The sequence below is a fragment of the Pollicipes pollicipes genome, unplaced genomic scaffold, assembly GCF_011947565.3.
Source record: "Pollicipes pollicipes isolate AB1234 unplaced genomic scaffold, Ppol_2.1 Scaffold_7231;HRSCAF=8579_pilon_pilon_pilon, whole genome shotgun sequence".
In the NCBI taxonomy this organism is placed as follows: Eukaryota; Metazoa; Arthropoda; class Thecostraca; order Pollicipedomorpha; family Pollicipedidae; genus Pollicipes; species Pollicipes pollicipes.
The window spans coordinates 4,999,237-5,020,703 of record NW_023597034.1 but is presented as its reverse complement, the minus strand read 5'-3'; the positions used below and the strand labels follow the sequence as shown (position 1 = coordinate 5,020,703).

Sequence of the window (21,467 nt, the reverse complement as noted above, 5' to 3'; positions counted from 1 at the left end):
AAATTGGAACTAAACTTTGGTCCATTGAAAATAAGAGGGTGTAGACCATCCTGCGTTACTTACGCCGCCCGCCACTCCGGAATGGGGTCTCCAGCGGGGCAGACAGCGGGGCATAATTTCCACATTTGAGAGCCGATAGCAGAGAATTCTGGAGCTCAAATGGTAGAGCGCACGCTTGGCATGTGAGAGGCACGGAGAGCGTTACCCCGAAGCCCCAAATGCTGCGTTTTCAATAGAGTTATGTATGGGATGAAGCTGAAGAACCGCCTTGGCACTGGGCTCTTAAACTCAAGTACGTTATTGTCGTCGCACATTGCAATATCTCGATAGCTTGTGTAAAAGCATACAGAATGTGTGGAGCTCGCAGTGTTCCACTCACCCCTAAACTTCCTCCCACACATGTCCCGTGTGCCAAAGCTTCCATTTTTGGAGCTGCGGGGTATCGGTCCCCGTACCTCTCACATGCTAAGCGAGCGCTCTACCACTTGAGCTACAGCCCCGTAAATAGCTATCCGTGATGCCATGTTCCTGTTCACTTCAGGGGACCGCAGACAGACGACCTTCTCTGGCACTGTTCCCCAGATGTCGAGACCACGCCTCCCGGTTCCCTTCACTGTCTGGCCCTGTCCGGCAGGGTGGGTCAATGCGGACAACAGATGGTTGTAAATCATGTAACCAACAGTCTGAGAATTTTGAAGAGTTACCAGATAGGTTTGTGAATGAACCCATTCTCGCCTTAATGGAATAAGAGCACCGTGTATTGGATCATATTCATCATATCGTTTGTTTATATCATATCGGTACCTTCAGCACATCATGCCATGATATTCTCGGAAAAGGTACCTATCTGAAGCGCCAGATGACGCACACCTGTGCTCCTTTCTCTTCAAACGTTTCCCTCAACACCACAATAATCTTGAAAGACAAAGAGTGGTTACATTATTTTAAACAGTGACGCAACGGTAAACAAGAAGTATTTACCCCAGTGTGGGCTGTGTTTGCCAGTGACGAACGGTTTCCTACCCTTACCCCAGCTTATATGTTAAGTGAAATATAAAGCATACATAACTATACATTACAAATCGTTTCCAATTTACCAATCGGTTGCTTCAACTTGTACAACGCTGGGCATTCATACTGGCACGGGGCCATATTAGCAGGGGCTGTAGCAAATTACGCACTTACGACATGCTTAAATGATCGGCACTAATAAAACAAACGTCATATGACCTGTCTAAAAACAGAGCGCAGAATGTTAACCATACGTCTATGGTGAAGCAACGTACGCAGAGAACGAGTTCATCATTTGGCTTTTGTTCCGGACAAGGACAAAGAAAGGGCGATTCGCAGCGCATTGAATGGGCAGATGCTGCACGCTCCTGGTCCCGAAGGTGATAACTGCCGCTCCAGCAGCGTCCATTCATTTCTCCTCACCCTTTCACCGGCATATTTACCTTGTGGATAATGCTGTAGACGGTCTGAAACCCGCTGGCAATTTCAACCAGATCTTCCACCGACGTGAAAAGTCTGAAAATTTGCAAATGGAATGGGTTTCTTCAGTTCGTAGTTCGCTATTATCTTGAACCGAGTTGCGCTCAACTGACCAGACAGTGAACGCAAACGCTTCATGATATTGACGGCATCAGTGGCATTCGTACAGTCAATCAAAAGACGCGAGGGGTCAGCCATTTTGTGTGCCAGTAGACGCAGGGTAAGAACGACGCACCCCCAGTAGACGCATGGTCAGATGGACGCGGCCTGGTTGTTGGTGACGGTCGAGCCGAAGTTAGCATTGATCGCGGCACGGCAGGGAGATCGCATCCAAATCAGACACTTCCACGGACGCAAATACGAGGGGAAGGTATATTGTATCAAACAGTGGTGCGTCGCAAGACGAAAAGATTCATCAAACAGTTCTGCTTGAAATGCACTAGAAGCAATCTGAAATACACAGCAAGCAATCATAACATCGTCTTCTAAAGATAGAAAACTACTGTGCAAATTTTACAAACTCAGATTGGGCTGACCTGTCTTTTAATGGAGCACACCCTTTTCTAGATTCGCACCAGTATTCTCGGGCAAATGAAACCTAAAGGCTACGGCACGGCTGTGATATCAGAGGACTTTTTGCAACCTTCCACTTGGGTGTCACAACGTGAATGGTAATAGGTCTCCTATTCAGTGCGCGACCATAACGAAAGCAGGTGCAACATGAAGTGCACCCAAAGCATGCTTAAACTATTCACAAAATACCAACGGGTGCAACAAAAGTCGCTCGCGATCAGCTCACATAACGTTAGCCAAACGTCTGCGGTGAAGTCATGAAAATGGAGAACATGTTGATCCTGTGTTTCTTGTTCCAGACCATGGCAAAGAAGGGACGATCTGCAGTGAACTGAATGGGTGGAGGCGGCAGGCTTGTAATCCCGACAACGACAGCTGCCGCTCCGGCAGCTTCAGTACCTTTTTCCGTCACCTCAATAAACACCTTGTGGATGATGCTGTCAACAACTAGCGGCTTATCGGCAATGTTACCCAGATCTGCCTGCCGCGTGAAGACTTTGCGGATTCCCAATTGTGACATGGTTCCCACTAGTCCGTAACTTGCTCTCATCTTGAAACGAGGCATACTTATTTGTACGGACGAGGAACGCAAACGCTTCATAATGTCGGCGACATCGAGGGTATCGAGATCGTCCCTTAGACGTGAAACGGCAGCCATGTTACGTGTCAGTGGACGCAAGATCAGCATAACATAGTTTTTGTCCGTGTACGGCAAGGCGATCGCATCAAAATTAGACATCTTTACATACGGCACCCGGGTTTCAAGCTTCATCATGTCGACCTGCTTGTCCCCTGAGGCCGTGAGGAACGGCTCCTTCACGGTCTTGTCGAACGGAGTCAGCCACAGGCCCTTGAAGTACAATGCGCTGACCAGGACCAGAGCCGCGTTTTGCAGAGCACTTGCTTGGACTAGTTTCTGGATGCGTTTTCTTGTAACCTTAGCCACGTCGGCGTTTATTTCATTCGCCGCCAGCGTCGCCGAAGAAAACTTCTTGACATCTGCACTGTAGAATTGGCGCAGGAGGAGCTTAAATCTCGACTTGACGTTGAAGTTATCTCTTAAGTAAATACGATTGAAGACGCCGGTAGTGACATTACTAATGCCGCTGGAGAGTTCTTCGACTGCATGCATGTAGCCCTTCAAAAAGCAATATCCCTTGCTTGTCTCTATACCCAGGACTGGTGTCATCTGTCGGCAAGGCAGTCATACAGAGTAATGCAGCGATCTCTTCAGAGGGCGCTGATGTTACTTTTAATGAATGGTCGATAGCCATTTTGTGGAATTATACATTAAGCATTCAGCTTGATCAAGCAGTTCGTTTCCCAAATGTTCCAACGTTGTTTTCTTTTCTGTGATGCTCAGGACATACTTCGAAAATTGACACAAGCATACAGCAAGTTACACTGGGTTTCCCGAGAAAATTAGCTACGTAGCGTCAAAACGGAGGCAATCAGAGCTTCATTAAACCGAAACACGTACGTAGCTGGAGAATGCTGTGTGACATGTGTTGCAGCTGCCACATAAATCTCCATTGAAATTACCACAAATTTATCAATTGGCTGTTGAAGGCTTGTCATCTGTGTAATCGCCCACCAACAGTGATGGCGGCTAGCCGGTAGCCAGGTCGGCCACAAGCCGACCCGGGACCGGCGGCTGACCAGCGATTTTGTGATCAGCTGGCGGCTCGTGACATATGCAGAGTCCCACAAATTGTTGTTACGTCTGGGTGTGTAGTAAATGTAGTTCATTTTGTTTGAAACGTCATTAAATTAATTTTTACGATAGGATGCACAGTCTTAAGCCGATTTCCTATGTGCTTGGAAACCTCCCAATGACGTGGCAAGACTTAAAAATTGTCATGGTTTTCCAGACAGCTCGATGGCCAGATAATGCCTCACGTAGCACATTACTACTCCATTTAACTAAGTAATCCTGGAGATGGCGAACAGAAATCCAATAACTTATGGCCATACATTGAGAACACACTTAATTCCTATATTATCGGTGTATTGGCAAAAGTTCCACATACTTAAAATTTGCTACGTGTTGCATCTATTGGTTTCCGACAAAACCCCCCAAAAAATCCATGACCGTGTTTTATTCTCGCGTTCTAGTTGCGTGTCACTTAAAAGGCCGCAACCCAGACTCGTGCAAAAAGTTAGCATCTGTATCAATCCGTGATCGTGGTGAAGTCGACAGTCCACCGGATTTGCAGGCATCCCAAATACTACGCTCGAATCCGTGCGCACGTACTTTTCAACAACACCAGCCTTCCACAACGGGCCAGCCGGGCCTGCTAACGGCTCCCTGTGGCCGTCCAATGGATTGGCAGTTAGCAAAGCAGCCGAAAAGCAATCTTGCACCCGCTTGGCTCAGCATTCTCGCTACATGTGCGTGTACTGGACAATCTCAGTCACCTGGCACGTACCTCGTTTCTGGTGTCGCCCCTGGCTCCAAGCCAGACCTGCGTCATCAGTGAGGATATGACGAACGGAGCGACGGCCTGGTTCTTGTTCAGACTGCTCGTCAAAGCCTTCAGCAGCTTTAAATCCAGGCCAGTTGGGACATTGGCTTCAGTCGATGCAACCAATAGCAGTAAAACCCATGCGGCGCCTGCAAATAAAATGGGATTTCGTAACGAAAATCCATGCTATGAATATCAGTAGTGTTTGCAGGGGTGTTTCAAATATTTGCATTCTGTCACCGACGGAATTCCTTCCAAAATTGTCGACAGCATCGTCAATAGGATATGACAAATTGGCGATGCAGTCTATGCTCGGAGGCACAATCATGCTCTGGGTTTTCTTGACGAGCACCGAGAGCCTCTCTCACCACCCCACTTTCCAATATACGTACGCAGCTGGAGCGCCCATTTATGCAATGCCATTCGACTTATGCCAGAATAACTGCTGCCTCGAGGAAAGCGGGCGCGTTTTCTCAGGTTAGGGAACAGTCCAATCCCAAAGGAGATTTCTTCCGCCCTCGAAACTTGACGAGGATTCAGGTTTACTGTTGACCTGCGGCTGACTTCGCTCCCACAAACACGAAAAATGCGAGGAATCTCGACAGTTAGGGCACCTGAATACATGACGGAATCGGAACCGGTGGCGGGCTGCACTAGGAGATGAAATCCGATGCTCGGGTTCATGCAAAGCCTTGTCACCTTACAAAAGCCTCGTGTATGCACCGAGCCCAAACCCAACTACCATCATATCTCCGCCATACTTAAGGCTTTAAGCCTTAATACTAATACTTCAAGCTACTAAGCTTCAAGCCTGGTGGAACATGTGCGGCCTGCTAGGCGCCTTTCGCCGCACCCCGGCAGTCGGTATATACCCGTCTAAAGTGGGTTTATGCGCCTTAGAAGGAATGAAGAGTATACTGGGTTGCAGGGCGGGCTCAGACTGAGTTGAACGCGGCTGCGCAAATGCTGGGCGAGAGGTAGTGAGAGTGTCCTGAAAGAATTATTCATTAGGGTCAGAGAAAGGTGAGGTCACAAAAATGTTTAAAGAAAATACCGATTCAGTAGGTTGTGGAATGCATTTGGGAGGAGCATTCCTCACTAACATGAGGTAGCATGGTTAGCATTATTCCTCATCGAATAACCAGAAGAAGGGAGAGATAGATATTTTGATACTCATGTCACTACTCATCGTTTTGGTGAAGAAATATAGCTAAAATATGAATGCATTTTTTCTCCTTTCTCCCAGTTATTTTATGAGGGCTAATGCTAAGAGCACTCAGCCCCCCATTAAAGTACATTAGCAGCACAACCGTTCCACTTTCAAAACTTTTCCTACTAGCACAACTTTTCCTACTAGCCCATAGGGTTAAGGCGTTCAGGGCCTGTTTTTCACAGAGTTGTGAATCAAATTTTATCAGATCAGTTTTGATGAGCCCGGCATCAAACAAAATATTCCTTTTTGGTCTTGAGCCGATCCATTGCCCTTATTGTGTACCGAAGCAAAACTCCCTCGGTGGATCGGGTACAGGCTTTCGTGCAAATTATGCGTCGGGAATTTTTCGACTTTTGTGGCGTATCTTGTGGTTTCAGTAGCTCATTCGGTGAGGCAGGTTCATAATTGAAAGAGTGGGCCTTCGAAGCCGGTTCTTGAAACTTTCTACCAGTCTCTATGGAATATACAAAATTGTTCACTGTCGGCCGATATATCCTGCCAGTATAATTGAAGTGGGCGACTTCTTAAGACTATCTTGCAAAAAATATGCAAACAACGTATATTGAAATATAAAATACCTTTACTCTTGTGGCATATTTAGCACAAACTAGAGATCTTACCTACATTGCAAAGCTTGAGCATTTCTGGTTTGATCCTACAGTTCTTGCAGTGAACTTTGGTTTTCCTGGTATCCCTTAAAAGTACTGCCTTATGAAAAGCACCAATTATCTTGCTCATATATTTATTTCACATTCAGCAAAAATATGTTAACAAGATACGGTTGCAGCCCAAAGATTGAAAAATATTGTATATTCTGACAAGACTACGGTGCCCAACTTTTTTGGCTTTAGCGTGCGTTGCTTTCGCCGCTAGCTCCTCCGTAGAATCAGCCTTATTTTTCCCAGCCAGAGGAGGCAGGAGGCAGCTTGCCTACATATATCGCCACTTGGGTATCCTCCGAATAGTAGATATTTGGTACCCTCCCGATAGGCCGGATACTGTCCAAGCTTTGGTTGTATGTTATTAAATATCAGCAGCCTCTGTAACTATTTGGCATTTGGCTGCTATTTTGTTGTCATAGATAGCAGGGTTATCTGGCTGAAGTAGGAGGATGCAAAGCATGATTTTGCATCATTGAATACAAATCAAGATATCGGTACACATATCTCATTAATTTGCTCAGCATTGGTATTGTGAATAAATAACATTTTTAATCACCCGTCCTAAGTGTGGTTAGTGCAGATCAGGTCAATTCGGTCAGTTGCCACTAAAACATGTTGTTATAAAGACTAATAAAAGTATGTACTGCCGCGCCGTGAAAACTGCCATGAAGCAAGTAACTTGCATTTAAGTGTAAGGGTGGTTTCATGGCAGCGTGCTACCTTTCCTAAGCAATATATCTGATCACTTTTCTTGACATATTTCTATGTATTTTACACCAGCTGTTTAACGAATGCGCGTTCCGATTGTGGGGAATCAGCTGGTGCATGATAATGGCACTTTTCATTCCAAAAGACACGCATCGGTACCACCGTGATCATCAAACCAAAATAGGCTAAATAACTGAATACACTAAATCACACTAAAAACACTAACTACACTAATACACTAAATAAGGCACACTAAATCATAGACAGGTTAATGGAAGCTGTGATACTCGACGTACATAGTCCGGAAAGATCAATTCAGATGTTTTTGTTTTTTTGTTTTTTGTTTTTTGTTTTGTTAGAATCCTGTCCCCTGCCAATGTTAATTGGGGTCTCTCAATGTTGTTTCTGTGCTGCCCCCTCCCCCCGCCCGCCATGTTTCCTGTTCAAACATTAGCAAACCTAAGGAAGAAAATAAGGATGACGCAGAGCTCATGTTCTCTGGGCATCGTTTGCTGTCTATGATAACTATACTGCTCAAAATAAAAGAGTTTTCAATCAAGGAGAAGCAAATAAAATGACAGGTGTCCCTCGTTAAAGCAAAGTGGTCTAAACCTCTTGATAAGCGCATCTTCAGGGGAGAAGAAATCGTCAGGTTTTTGGCTCCCTTCCTCACCACTTATATAAGCAGATACCTCTGGTACAATGCCTCCTCCAGGCAAATCATATCGGTTTCTCCTACGAAATATCAAAAGTACACGCATTCATGTATTATGCTCATGGGGGCACAGACAATATTAGGTAAGAAGCCTTGCAAAATGTTTCTTCTAGAGCCATTCCTGTTACATTAGGAGTCCTATATCAGGTAAGTAGCCATAATTTTCGTCACAGGGACGTCAAATATTCACTGAACCCTAGGCCAATTGTGTGCAACCAAATCATGCACAATTTCCTGTTATCCGAACTAAAAATTTTGGATTAGGGGGCAAAAGACTGCTCCTCCGTTGGGCCTTGGGTACGCCTCTTGCTAATGCCCATCATATTCATTTCTATGAGCCATGGTTGATATTAACAAAAGGTCCAACTGGTAAAAATTGGCATTTTCAAGCTGACGATGCTTACTGAAATAAATTGCCGCTCAATATCAGTGCAACTGATGAGGACATAGATTCAAAACAAAAATGGCATAAATTGTCCCTGTAGAGTCACTTTCATCTCCCAACCATTTGCTTGCGCCAATAATGTCATCGCCCTCCAAAATGGAACCCACGATTCTGTTGTAAGGAGGTAAGTATGGTTGCTTGCAACTGCTATGGTGCGTCAACGGCCTCTTCTGTGCTATGAAAAGGCAGTCTAGATAACCGTAGGTTACTGTCTAATTCCATCAGATCATCTCACCGACTTATTCTGAAATGCCCATGCCTCTGGTCGATGAGGACATGACGCTCTATCGCGACATCGACAACGAAATCAGCAACGTCGAACAAATTCAACGTGGCTCTTTATGAAGCTGCCGCCTGCGAAGTCGCATGGCAATGAAAGCCACCGCGCACCTCCGCATCGCAACGATTGAAACGTACCCTCGCGGCCAGATGAAGCGCCGTCTCCAGATGCTTTTCAGCATTTTCTACTGTCTTATATGGGCCGCCCATAGCTGGCTGGTGGAAACAGCGAATCGGCTGATTGTGCGGGCTGTTGGAAACGCACTGATTTGTCGTCGACCCGCCACCGAGTCGAGCGACCAACTGAACATCGTAAGGTATGTTGTTGCCGGGATGGGGTGAAGCCTGACAACGATACCATGGTGCTGTATGGTACGGTAAAGGGCCTTGACGTAAAGGTGTGCTAGTGTTGTGTGACGCAACGCGTTGCTATGGAAGCCGCATGTTGTGCCGTGCAACGTGTGCTGCAGTATTTTGTCGTGGCCGACTTAAAACGAATTTCAGCCAGAAACACTTTTAGCACCAAGTAGCACCTCATGAAAAACATTTTTGTTGCCGACCTTTTCACCAAGTCGTAACGTTTTACCACACCTCAGTGTTTAGCGCTCCGGACACTGACCAGTAAATGACATAGCAGCGATCGTTTACATAGTTTACAGAAGCTTAGCGTAAGGCGTTAGTAAGCATGGACCCAATGTTCGGACATTTTCACCCTCGCCTTGTACCCCTCTAGGCCGCGCACTGAATAGTGCATAGGGCAAAAAATCGGGAATCAGCGAGTCCGTTCTCCATGCGCTATAGAGACCCCGTTTGTTGACAGCTATACGGTGAATGGCAGTGGAAGGTAAGATATTTCTCTTTCAACACTCTGGGATTCCGGCTTTCATGCCGCACGGTAGTAAATGGAAAAAAAAGCAGCGACATGCAAACAGGGATGGGCGCACGGACGCGGACTTAGCACCGCTTACAAAGGTCGGAAAACAGTTATAATGGCAATCTGACTTCAAGTGCAACTACTGCGATACTTAAATCAACTTGGTCACACTACGCTTTCATGAGGGTATATATGCATATATATATATATATATATATATATATATATATATATATATATATATATATATATATATATATATATACATATGTGTGTGTGTGTGTGTGTGTGTGTGTGTGTGTGTGTGTGTGTGTGTGTGTGTGTATGCATATGTACATATATTTTCTTATATATGTAGGACTTTTTATTTATCGGCTGGCATGTTGTATGACGGCATGGAAATGGTACAGCAGCCCTTTACAAGGTAGCATCGTGAGACATAGACCTAATTTAGAACCAAATCTGATTTCGCAAATACCAAGATAAACCAGATAGAAAACTCAACTTTTGTGTTTAATTCTGTCAAAATTGCTGGCTTTTTTTACAACGAAAGCGTCTTGTTTAGTCGTTTCTTATATATTTGTCATTTTGCGTTTGTCAATGCGTTCCTATGCAGCCAGGTTCTCAAGTACCGCAAACGTGAAATGACTAATGAGCAGACGAGGACGAAACAATAACGTGAAATGACTAGTGAGCAGACGAGGGCGAAACAAAAACGTGAAATGACTAGTGAGCAGACGAGGACGAAACAAAAACGTGAAATGACTAGTGAGCAGACAAGGACGAAACAAAAACGCGAAATGACTAGTGAGTAGACGAGGACGAAACAAAAATGTGAAATGACTAGCGAGCAGACGAGGACGAAACAAAAGCGTGAAATGATTAATGAGCAGACGAGGACGAAACAAAAACGTGAAATGACTAGTGAGCAGACGAGGACGAAACAAAAACGTGTCTGGGGCAAGATTTGCCGACTATTTTGATAGAACTGACGATCAATCTGGGCTTCTCTGATGCGTATGCCAGTTTTCGTGCCTTTCCAAGTTGGTTTCATATCAGGTACCGGTATAATCATGCCAGCGTGAAAACAGTATGGGCATAAAAATATGAGCATACAGACCTGTCTTCATGCACTCCATGTTCCGGTTGTCACTGAATAGAAACAATGCAGACAGAAAACTACAGAGCTGTGTGCTACGCGTCACTCGCGGTCGGTATGAGCTTGTGGGCTGCGTGAACCCCAGGTATATGCGCTGGCGCTGTCGGGGGGCCCGACGGACAAGTCCACCTCTGACAGAAGTGACAACAGGACGTGACCTTTGACCGTTGTATGATTGCATCAGATCCGAGCGCAAACGTCAAACCGTACCAACAAACGCACGGCCTTGTTGCCGCACGCCGTTGCGCTGTATTTTTGCAACCCTTGAGCAGGCCCCGTGTTTTCACTGTTTGAGAGCACACCACTATTGGGGATGGCGGGTGCAAAATGTCGGAAATCGTCGCCGTAATTCGGAAGAAAAACAAGCTTTGATTATGTTGGAGAGGCGCAAACCTACTGCGTCACAACCCTCCTTCTGTCGCTCCCCAGCAGGAATACATTAGCCGCAAGCGGGGCGTTAGAATCCGCCTCTGAAAATGAACAGCGCAAACCGACTTCAAAGCCAGGTTGCCCTAACTCTGCAGGGGTTTTGCTAGTACTGAGTGAGCAATACACGTAAGGGCAACTTTTTCACGGTGGCATGAAAAACACGTCATTGACCGCCGCACCGTGGGTCACCTGCGCTGCAATGCACACACACCTGCACTACGACCCAGTGCCATGGCCAATGTCAATGCCAAAGGCTCATAGCACCACGGGTGTCTCCAAACCATTACAGACAACTTCAGAGGCCCCTGGGCGCGCCTGGCCCTTGCGGGACCAGGGACTAGTTTCTCCAGCGCCGGGTCAGCAGGCAGTCCACACCCAACATGTGAACCATCGATGACCATGTACGGTTCAGTCCAAGATGAGTCAGTGACTCGTTTGGCGGCCGTTTCGCGGCGCTTCGTTCGAGTTCAGCTGTCAGCGCTGGGGAGCGAAGCCCGCTGCAAGAATACAGCGTCATCCAGCGGCGCTTCGTCCGAGTTCAGCTGTCAGCGCTGGGGAGCGAAGCACGCTGCAAGAATACAGCGTCATCCAGCGAAGATTCGTCACGTGATCGCTCCGTCTACGGTGCGTTTCGCACAGTGAGCAGACCCATGATGTAATCCTAGCATAAGCGAAGTTGCCGGCTGGGCTGTAGTTACGCCTGATTCAGTCCCACATGGATGGATCGGTCACGGCCGGCACTAAATGGATCTGAATTATGATTCAAATCAAACTTTCCCCCTCAAATGGATGGTTCATATCAGCGGTTCAGTCAAGCAAATTGCCTCGCATGGTTTTGGCTCTGATCCTCAATCAAGAAGAATCGAGTCAGTGGCATCTTCAACAGTCGAGTCACCGTCATCGTCAACAGCCGTGTCAGCGTCATCGTCAACAGTCCAGTCAGCGTCATCGCCAGCAGTCGAGTCAACATGGTGCAAGTCAATATAAATGTCACCAAGATGAGAATGCGTAGCAACAGCGTCTAAATTTCAAAACTGGTCGTGCCACATTCAAAAAATGCGATCCCGGAACTGCCAGGGTCTTTTAACAAGCGTATGTTCTCACGCTCTATGCAGCGCTATATCACGCCCCATGCAGCGAAAGGTGCCAGATTTACTCACGCGTCTGGGAAGATACTGTGGAACAGCAAGCCCTCATCCACGGGCTCTCAAGTTATGTAAGGAGAACATGCATTATAATATAAAAAACCGTGAAAGCTTTGACTACAGCTTTGGCATCTCCAGCTTAGAGTATACGCAATTGTGTCTAGACTCCTCGTGTTTATTGTGTGGGCTGAATGATCTGTTTTGTATCATCGGGATTCATCGAAGTTTGAACTGAGCGCATAAACCTCTATATGGATAATATCGGCTATTGAATTTCATTCAACTACCACAACTATCGTGTTATCGCGCTTTGAAGCATTTTTGTCGCGACCTGGTGCTCATTCCAATCTGGCGAAACTCGATTCACTTGAAAACAAGAACCAACTCATAGTTATTCGTGTTAAAAGATAGATACCTAGATCAATTTTTATTTTCTTGTATTACCACGAAGCTTGATCAAATTCTGTACACTCATCAAATCAAGCACAAGCATGATTTTGATAAGGTTTGTAAGGTGTCTTGAATACCTTTTGCGTTCATAGTGCTCAGGAACGGCGTTCTACTGACATCTGGTGGCCAGCTCATAAACGTCTAGTTAGTGTATGGTTCGCGATTGCTGGAAACCGTAGTGATCGAGGTGCAATCATGGGCGTAGGAACAGGGGGAGGGGGGGGGGCAGAGGGGGGCCATGCCCCCCCTACACACTTTTTAAGGTGGGGGTCCAGCTATGTTACCTGCTCCCCCCCCCCCACACTTTTCAGATTAATGTTGCGTTTGGCTTACTTTTGCACTGCATTAAACATGCACGCCGATTTACATAGTTCACCAGCCATCTCTCTTAAGATGCGTCATCTTTTTCGTTTACTTATTGGTCATTGCTCAGTGTTACAGCCGCAAGGCCCGCGCCGCACGGCCTGGAGACTGCAGCGCCGGGCGTCGAGGCTGTTATTGCTATGACTTGCGAGCATGCATGTTCAGCACCATATTACGTAGTTTTCTTATCAGTAAGCAGCTCTGACAGGATCTTGAGCATTTTAAGACAAACATGGGTTAGCCGTGTCAACACAAGGAACCCATCTCATCTACAATCTACTGTCAGGGAGAACTCAACATCTCTGAAGAACACAGAAAAATACGGAATTGGAAACCATGTGACAACTATCGGACTACCTACGGTAATCAGGGATGTTGTTGCGTCAATGAAGGTTCCTACGCTGATCCGGGGCTAACTGCGCGGGTCAGAAGGCCTCCCGTGTCAGGGATGGGAACAATGTGATATGATAGACCCTGCTAATTCCCTCCGGATCAGCCAGGAGGTCCCGCCCCGTGCCACCAGAATGATAACCAGAAGATGCTTCGCGATGGGACGGAATGGCTCTTCGGCCCTCGACCGGGAACGGTGATATATCCCTGGTGTTCACTCAAGAGGCTCCTTACCCGGAAGGAAATAAGGGATCTTATTATTGTTGAGCAGAGTGGGGGTCTCATTATTGTTGACAAGGGTGGATCGAAATAAATTTTAAAAATCAGCAAGGTCATGCCATGTTTGCCTGGGAGCGTTTATTTTTTCAGAATAGATTAGTGAAACACATTACTTAAAAAGTTTGGAAAATGCCCGCCCAAAACCTCGAGCGCATGGACAAGGATGGCATGGGCTACAGCTTCCGTAAAACCGAACCGCGTCAGCCATTGCAAATGCCACCAGACGGCAGGCGCCGTGTTAACCTGTCTTCTGGGTACATAGATAACTGTGAAGACACAAAAGATAGATATTTTACCTTAACTCTTCCAGTTCAACCACCAGATTCCCGTCCCACTTCGCGGTGCTTTAAGGGCCAATCGGTTCTTTACATCAGTCTAAAAATTGCACACGCGAAATATGCGCTCAGACTACTTTCTAAGTGCAAGATCTGGTGTAAAGAAGTGTCCAAGGATACTTTTTCAGAGGCGTAGTCCTTTTCGTCCACCCGATAGCCACAACTTAATATCAACTGCTAGGCCGACGCTGCGCGGCCGACGGAGACTGCAACGCCTGGGGTCGAGGCTTTTGTTTTTAAAATTTTCGAGTGCGCATGGTCAAAATTCCGTCACATAACTTGTATTACTAGTCGATTTAAGTGTTTGAAGGTAATTGTTAGCGAGCTAACGGGCCGTCGCTGCCGGCGCGGCGGCGGCGGCTCCGCGAGGGTGTGAACTGCCTCTCTGGCCGATTGGTTCCCCACCATCTGGAGCCCATAAGTCCCACGTGGGTTTATGGGGACACGCAGGCGGGAACGCACGGTCCCTGCCGGTCAGTCCACGTTCAGACTCCGCCGGCGCGGCTTGACGCGAGCCGCGACAGCGTTTACGACGACGACGACTTCGGAGTGTGCGACGCCGCCCTTCCAACCCCTCTCTCACCTTTGCCTTGCAACTCTTTGGCTAATAGAGACTCTTTCCTTTCAACGTTTCAAGTCTATGGTCCTCCGGAATACTAGCGAACTCTTCCGCACGAACAATAATCATTTCAGAAGCGTCATCATTTTCGTCCACTGGTGGGACACGGCTAAATGCTAGCTACTGGGCTAACGCTCCGTGGACTATGGAAACTGCAATGCCTGGTGTCGAGGTTTTTGTTGCTAAGATTTGCGAGCGCGCATGTTAAAAACGTTACATAAATTGTATCACTAATCGATTCCGACAGAATGGTGAACATTTTCAGACAAACATGGCTTGGTCATGTTAATACACATTGTTGACCACTCGATCTGCAATCAACTTTTCATCTTTAAATTTGGATCAAACATATCGATCTACAATCTCCCCTCGTGATGTCCTCAATGTCTCTGGAACCCAGATAAAATATTTTGACAAAGCTTCTGAATTCTATCGGTTTAGAAAGGGTCAAATGACCATTGTAAATTAAGAGCGCCGGTGATTTATTCCATCCAGTCGTTCAACGCCTGATTTCTGCAGTTTATTTACCTCAAAATACAAACAGAATTGAGCTCACGGTAACTCCTGGTTTCTGTTCTGGTTACAAGGTAGAAATAGCAATAAAGCGAAGAAAACCATGTCACAAACAAGTAAGCTACACCCGGGGATTTGGGGGGATCACCATAAGATGGGCTTTTGTCAACCTTGTGTTCCCCCTTGGCAAGGCGCCAGCGAAATGAAGGCGCACGAATGATCTGTCGCACTGTAAGCCATCGCTCTACTTTCAAAATTCTCACCAGCCTATATCCAGACCGTTTTTGGCACCTTCACTGTGGAGGCAGATGCTTCCTGAATGACCCAAAATGCCTACCCGCTCGTGGAATTTCGCCTCCCCAGGAAAGACGGTGTTAAAAAGGACGAATAATCTGGGGAAGTTGGATGGCCTTATTTGCCAAATGACAGATAAGTCGAATAGGCAAGATTGTGCATCAGTGATAAACAGCTCTAGATACATATCTAGCATAGCAGCCATGACATTTGAATAAAGAGCGAAAACAGCCTCTGTTCCTATCCCCCCCCCTCGCCGGTCATCGGGCTCGCTTTTCAGAAAAAGTTCCTGAAGTAGACCCTGAGCTTGCCTCCCCCCCCCCCCCCACTTCTTACAACGTTCCTACGCCTAAAGGTACAACACGAATCTTTTTATTCGTGGCCCGAACTCTCCCTGCTTTCATCCTAATGCTTATCCATGTGCTATTGTCCTCGCGCTCCCTGCGAATCACTACGTTTAGATGACTGCACACGATGGCGCAGATCAGGGTTGTGTTTTTGCAAAATGGGTGTGGGGGTGGGGAAGTTGTAAACAGTGAAACGTGAAGAAACCTAACACAAATTACGCCAATAATGGTTTTCTCCCCAGCTTTGTTCGGGCACTGGAGCCCAAGTTTGTTTGGGGACGGGGGTTGATGCCTCCCACCGATCGAATAGGAACAACACCACTGGGCGATGATATCTTCCCGTACACCCTCAAAAATTCCTGTTTGATCTGAAAACGGTGTTGAATTCGAGCGCGAATGAGACGACATCTTGCCGGACTTGTACTTATGTCGACAGCTTGCCGGACATATACTTATGTCGACAGCTTGCCGGACTTGTACTTATGTCGACAGCTTGCCGGACTTGTACTTATGTCGACAGCTTGCCGGACATATACTTATGTCGACAGCTTGCCGGACTTGTACTTATGTCGACAGCTTGCCGGACTTGTACTTATGTCGAGCACCTAATGCGAACAAGTAGGAGGATCCCCTGCCCCTGCCTTTGACCCAACCATGACCAGCCCTGGGAACTCTCCCATACTTTACGTAATCGTCAATGAGAGTGCTGAAACGACTGGCTTTCGGAGGAGAACCCGATAATTTGTCATGATGCAGCAGGCATTGACTTCTTCAAGTCATCGTCTTGCTTTGTTATCCCCCCCCCCTTCTCAAAATTACTGCAAAGGGCGTCATTGGCAAAAGATGCAGTTTTTACGCTCAGGAGACCACAATTTGATCCAACAACCGTGAGTGCTTGTCCGTGTGTAGTAGTCATCCACTTTGCACCAGTAGGAAATGCATAGACACTCCATTGTACACAGGCATCGACGGTGGAATACGTTTTTGGAAGCGCGCTGCTTTTGATAAGGTAGTTGAGGCAGATATTCTTTCCATGAAAACACGATGTAAGGGGCTTTTATGTAATATTAAAGAAACAAGTTCCCATCCCCGACTTGACCATGTGGCTTCGGCGTTTTGCGGATTGTGCAAATATATTTTACGATAATTATAGGTCCTTTAACATGGAAAAAATGTTCCAGGACTGGAAAATGCAATCCACAGCCATCACTGTGAATTTAAAGACAACGTTGAACATGTTGGAATGAGTGTGCCAATGGCTCTGTGTTTTTTTTCCGTGGGCAGGAACTGCTTACTTAGCATTCATTGGCAGCTTGGCAGTGTCGATGCCGCCGGTTGTGAGAGGATCCTCCCGTGTCCGCTGCTCGCTGCGCCCTCCTTCCTGCTGGATGAAGGCAGGATAAAGTATCTCCCGTTGCGAGAGTGTGAAGATACGTGATTCTGCCTCTATAGGTAGGTACTTTTATTTTGTTGAATCCACGTAATGGTGTAATCGCTTTTGGTGCACTTAGCTTCAGTGCATTTTGAAGAAAACAAATCAAATCAACGACCGATAATACGGACGCGGGACGGCATGTTCCAAACTTGATAAAAAATGTTTTCTCCGCAAGCACACATCCATGCCAGGTCGTTTGCAGCCTAATTTGTCATTTACAATTGATGGATGTTCCGAGTCAGAAAAGCAGAAAAATTGGAACGAAAACCAGGGAGCAAAGTACCACTGACCTTACTGGTAAATGACGATAAGCCATAATAGCACGGAACTGTTTGCTGTTAGTGACTTGCATGCTGGTACACGAGCGCAATGGGAGGAAGAGTTAAGGCACCTCCTTGTTTTGGCGCTCAGCATCATTTGTCACCAAGGCTAGATGGAATGTGGATGGATGGTGCGCATTTAAAGGGCGGCAGGCCGTGTGGGCCAGCGTTCACTGGCGGCGATAATCTCAGTACGATTTTTACAAGGATTGAGTCGGATATTGTGAGGAAAAGGAAATCCTTGTATGCTGTAATGCAAATGAGGTATGTGATGCAGAGTAATTTAATTTCGGGTGATACAATGCGAATTTGGTGTCGGATGCATTTCACTGCTCATTTTTTTAGGGATCTGAATATATAATAGCTATGTAAAGCTTTGAAACCACCTGTTAACACCCTTATGATGGCAGCGGATTAGTCAAAAGAATTACGTACCTGAATAAAGCCCGAGAGTGTACAACATTTCAGGTATTTGTGATGTAATGCATTTCGTTGTTGTTATTGGTTTTCTATGATGTACTCGGCTGTGAAGGCTAGATAACGTCGCCAAACTCTTGCCTTGGCGGGAAGGGCACGCATCGCGCGGAATCGAACCCTGTATCCCTGGCTACCCAGGCGCGCACCGTAACTACTACTCTGTCGGAACGTCCAATTTGATGGGGTTTGAAAACCGTTTGCAAGAAAGCAGCCTTACTCATTTTAAGAAAGCACGACATTATGCATAACTTGAGAGGACCAAATTGTTCGAGCATGGCGTGCGGGCGAGCGGACAAAACTGGTCTCGCCACGTACTTTGTTTTGGTTCCAGCGTCTATGACGAAACCACGAGCACGGAGATCCCTAAATTTAATTCAGGTCGCGTCTTGCGATTGCGATTCGTTATTCACATGAATATGGTGCTCCTCACGCGTGACGTCACAGGCCGGGCGAGTCTCAACGTGAACTTAATGGAAATGTTGAAGCACTAGGCGCCGGACCACTGTCAAGGATGAGCGTAGTTCGAAACATTGGGTGCCGCTCATGTAATCGTTGCTTAGCACTATGGCATCGTTTAATCAGTGCCTCCCGGTATATTCAAGATTGTCCATACAACGTAAGAACTTTGAAATCATAAGTGTTTACAAGTAGAACAGTTTAACACGCGCTCGGGTGGAGGGAGTGGGTCAAATTAACCCTCCCCCCCCCCCCCACACCCGAGCGAAGGGTATCTAGCCGGCCACCTGGGCGCGTGATAAAAGCTGCACCGCATAATGTCCAAGACGCTTAGTTGCAGCCTGTTCGATCAGGTGCTGTATTCCTTTATTGTTGCACTTTTACCAGAATTTCACCTTGTCATTCGATAAGCATGGGATTTTTTTTTTTGATATCACAATGAAGCCCTCGTGTTGGTAGCATGCACACGTCTGACCGTATTGGCAGCAGCGAGGTGGGACTGCCCTGATTGTTTTTATGACGTGCAGACTGGCAAATACGGATCGAGAAAACTGACAATCATAATGACAAAATTCTGGATCAATGACCCTCACGCGCGCAGCTGTGCACGAACTATGAAACTCGCTGTTTAGGACTTTTTACGGGTTGTCAGCTCTCGGTAGCCAGAGCAGTTTAAAATATTATTTATGTAATTCGTCACCGTCTCGATGCATTGCTCATCATCATCACGACGAGTACAAGGGCACAAATTTACGATGAAACATCAAGAACTCGGGAAGAATGTTGTAAGTGGTACAACTTTTGAGAAACGTGACGTTGGGACGAGCAGTTTTCTTCTTTTGCTTGAAAAGGGAGAAGCATTTTCGCTCTCGATGTGCATCATCTTCGCGATGTTGATACCTTACTGTAACTTTTTGCCACTGTTCTAGTCCTGATGATACGTACTTCATCGAAACATTGACGAGTTACATAAATGGCATCGACTGCTTTTCGTGCCACAAAGTTTTTACTTCTCCTATTATCTAAGGGTGCTTCATATATGAGATCATCAGACGAAGCCATGGCGAGAATTCTTTGCGTCAAGCACGGAAATGCTTCTCCCTTTTCAAGCAAAACAAGAAAGCTGCTCCTGACGTCACGTTTATCAAAACTTGTAAAACATACAACAGCCCTCCCAAGTTCTTGATACTTCACTGTAACTTTTACCATTGTACATGTCCTGATAGTGATACGTTATGTATGGAAAAGTTGACGAATTGCATAAATGATAGCAAATGCTATCCAATGCTATGTATATATATATATATATATATATATATATATATATATATATATATATATATATCCAATGCAAATGCTATATAAATGTCCTTGCTATTGTCTTCTACTACGTCTATATATATATATTATATATATATATATATATATATATATATATATATATATATATATATATATACGTGTGTGTGTGTTTGTGTGTGCATTGATATATTTGTTTATATTGATATTTATTTTTGTTCTTGACTCGTAAGACCAGCTGTGCAGTGCAGACGAGCGGTCCCTCTATTTAAGTAAAACGATCTCAATGCTGTCGGTTCATGTGCTCGCCAGCCATGGACAATGGGGCTGTAGCAGTACTTGTGCACCACTGGACGGCTAACAAGCCTGTAGTCGGAGCAGCGCTGGCAGTCTTGTGTCGCCACGTGGCCTGTTGGAGACCTGAGACGGTCGTGTTCTGTCTGGTTTCGGGTGGTGTCAGCGATAGTGAGATGGCAGCCATGGCTTTGACGGCATTGTGTATGCTATTTACCAACGTTTCTGTCATTCATCAGTGGCGAATGCTTCCATGATGCTGAGCCGTTTGTCAACTGGGACCAGCGATCGTCAGATATGATAGATGAATCCCCTTGGCTGGTATTCCAGCTTCTTCAGAACCAGCCGGTGGCTGAGCAAGCCAGTCGTTCCATGGGAGACAACAGCAGCCATCCGTCTTATAATGACCCTGAGCGGAGTACGAAGATTGATTATGTGAGTTTATCGCTGGGATCTTCGCGGGCATTGTAGACGTTAACAAGGATTAGCTGCAGGGGCTTCTGCGGGAGGTCGAACCCCACAGGTAGAAGCAAAGAAGAAAGACACTTTATAGCATAATTCGATTTGTAACGGCGTACAGTGTTATTTGTTACTTGATGGAGGTAACACCGCGACGTGAAGGTTTCTTTGGCATGCATGCTTTTATTTTTATGGCTTGCCATTTCTTGTTCTCTTGGTCAAGGTCGACCAGGAGATTAAAAGGTTAAAGTGATGCAAGATGGTGTTCAAGAATGGATGAATCAACTCGCATCGCATTTATATACACACCATCGAGCCACTGTCATCGCGAGGATTTGTTTGACTACTGTCTTGACTACCTGGCTGTTGTTCCAATTTCTTCATATCGATACTAAACGATGGTTAAGCAAGCCAACCTTTGAATGAAAAATTAACAACGGCTATGCGATCTATCGTGCATTCGAGTGGTGCACAAAGGTTACAAATTATGAAGCAGACAGAGGTGTGTCAACAATTTAGATTTTCGCAAGCATTTAAGCCGGTGACAGGGATCAGCTACAGGGACTTCTGCAAGAGACTGAAGCCCCGGTAGAAGGTCAGCTTATTCTATGAGGGTGCACCGGACATACTTTGATGCGTTGCAACGTAGGATATGTGTTCATAATAATTTATTCAATGTAGTAACGATGTACCATGGAGGTCTGTTCAGGCCATGCAATTTTACTTCACATGGCTTGACATTTTCCGTTCTCTTGGTCGAGGTCGAACAGAGAACTGAAACGTCAAAGTGTTGTAAGATCCTGCTAAAGAGGGATTAAATCGCCTCACATTGCATTGATACATCCACACCATCGAGCCATATCATTGAGAGGATTTGTTTGACACCAGTTTAGATACAGGTCAAAATAGTAGGGCTTTTAAGTATTCTGGACCTTCAAAAAAGGCTTGTTGTTTGATTTTGCTCGAGTAACCAACCATC

General features: G+C 46.0%; 1 protein-coding gene across 1 annotated transcript; it reads right to left on the bottom strand.

The window, feature by feature from the left end:
• Window positions 1-1,820: 1,820 nt before the first annotated feature.
• LOC119109735 (serpin B6) lies at window positions 1,821-10,659 on the bottom strand. The gene is made up of 3 exons (XM_037233484.1): window positions 10,546-10,659; window positions 4,494-4,678; window positions 1,821-3,253 (listed from the first exon to the last, which is right to left on the bottom strand). The coding sequence occupies exons 1-3, from the start codon at window positions 10,562-10,564 to the stop codon at window positions 2,297-2,299; spliced, it is 1,161 nt and encodes a 386-aa protein (XP_037089379.1). The 5' UTR covers window positions 10,565-10,659; the 3' UTR covers window positions 1,821-2,296.
• Between the last annotated feature and the right edge of the window lie 10,808 nt (window positions 10,660-21,467).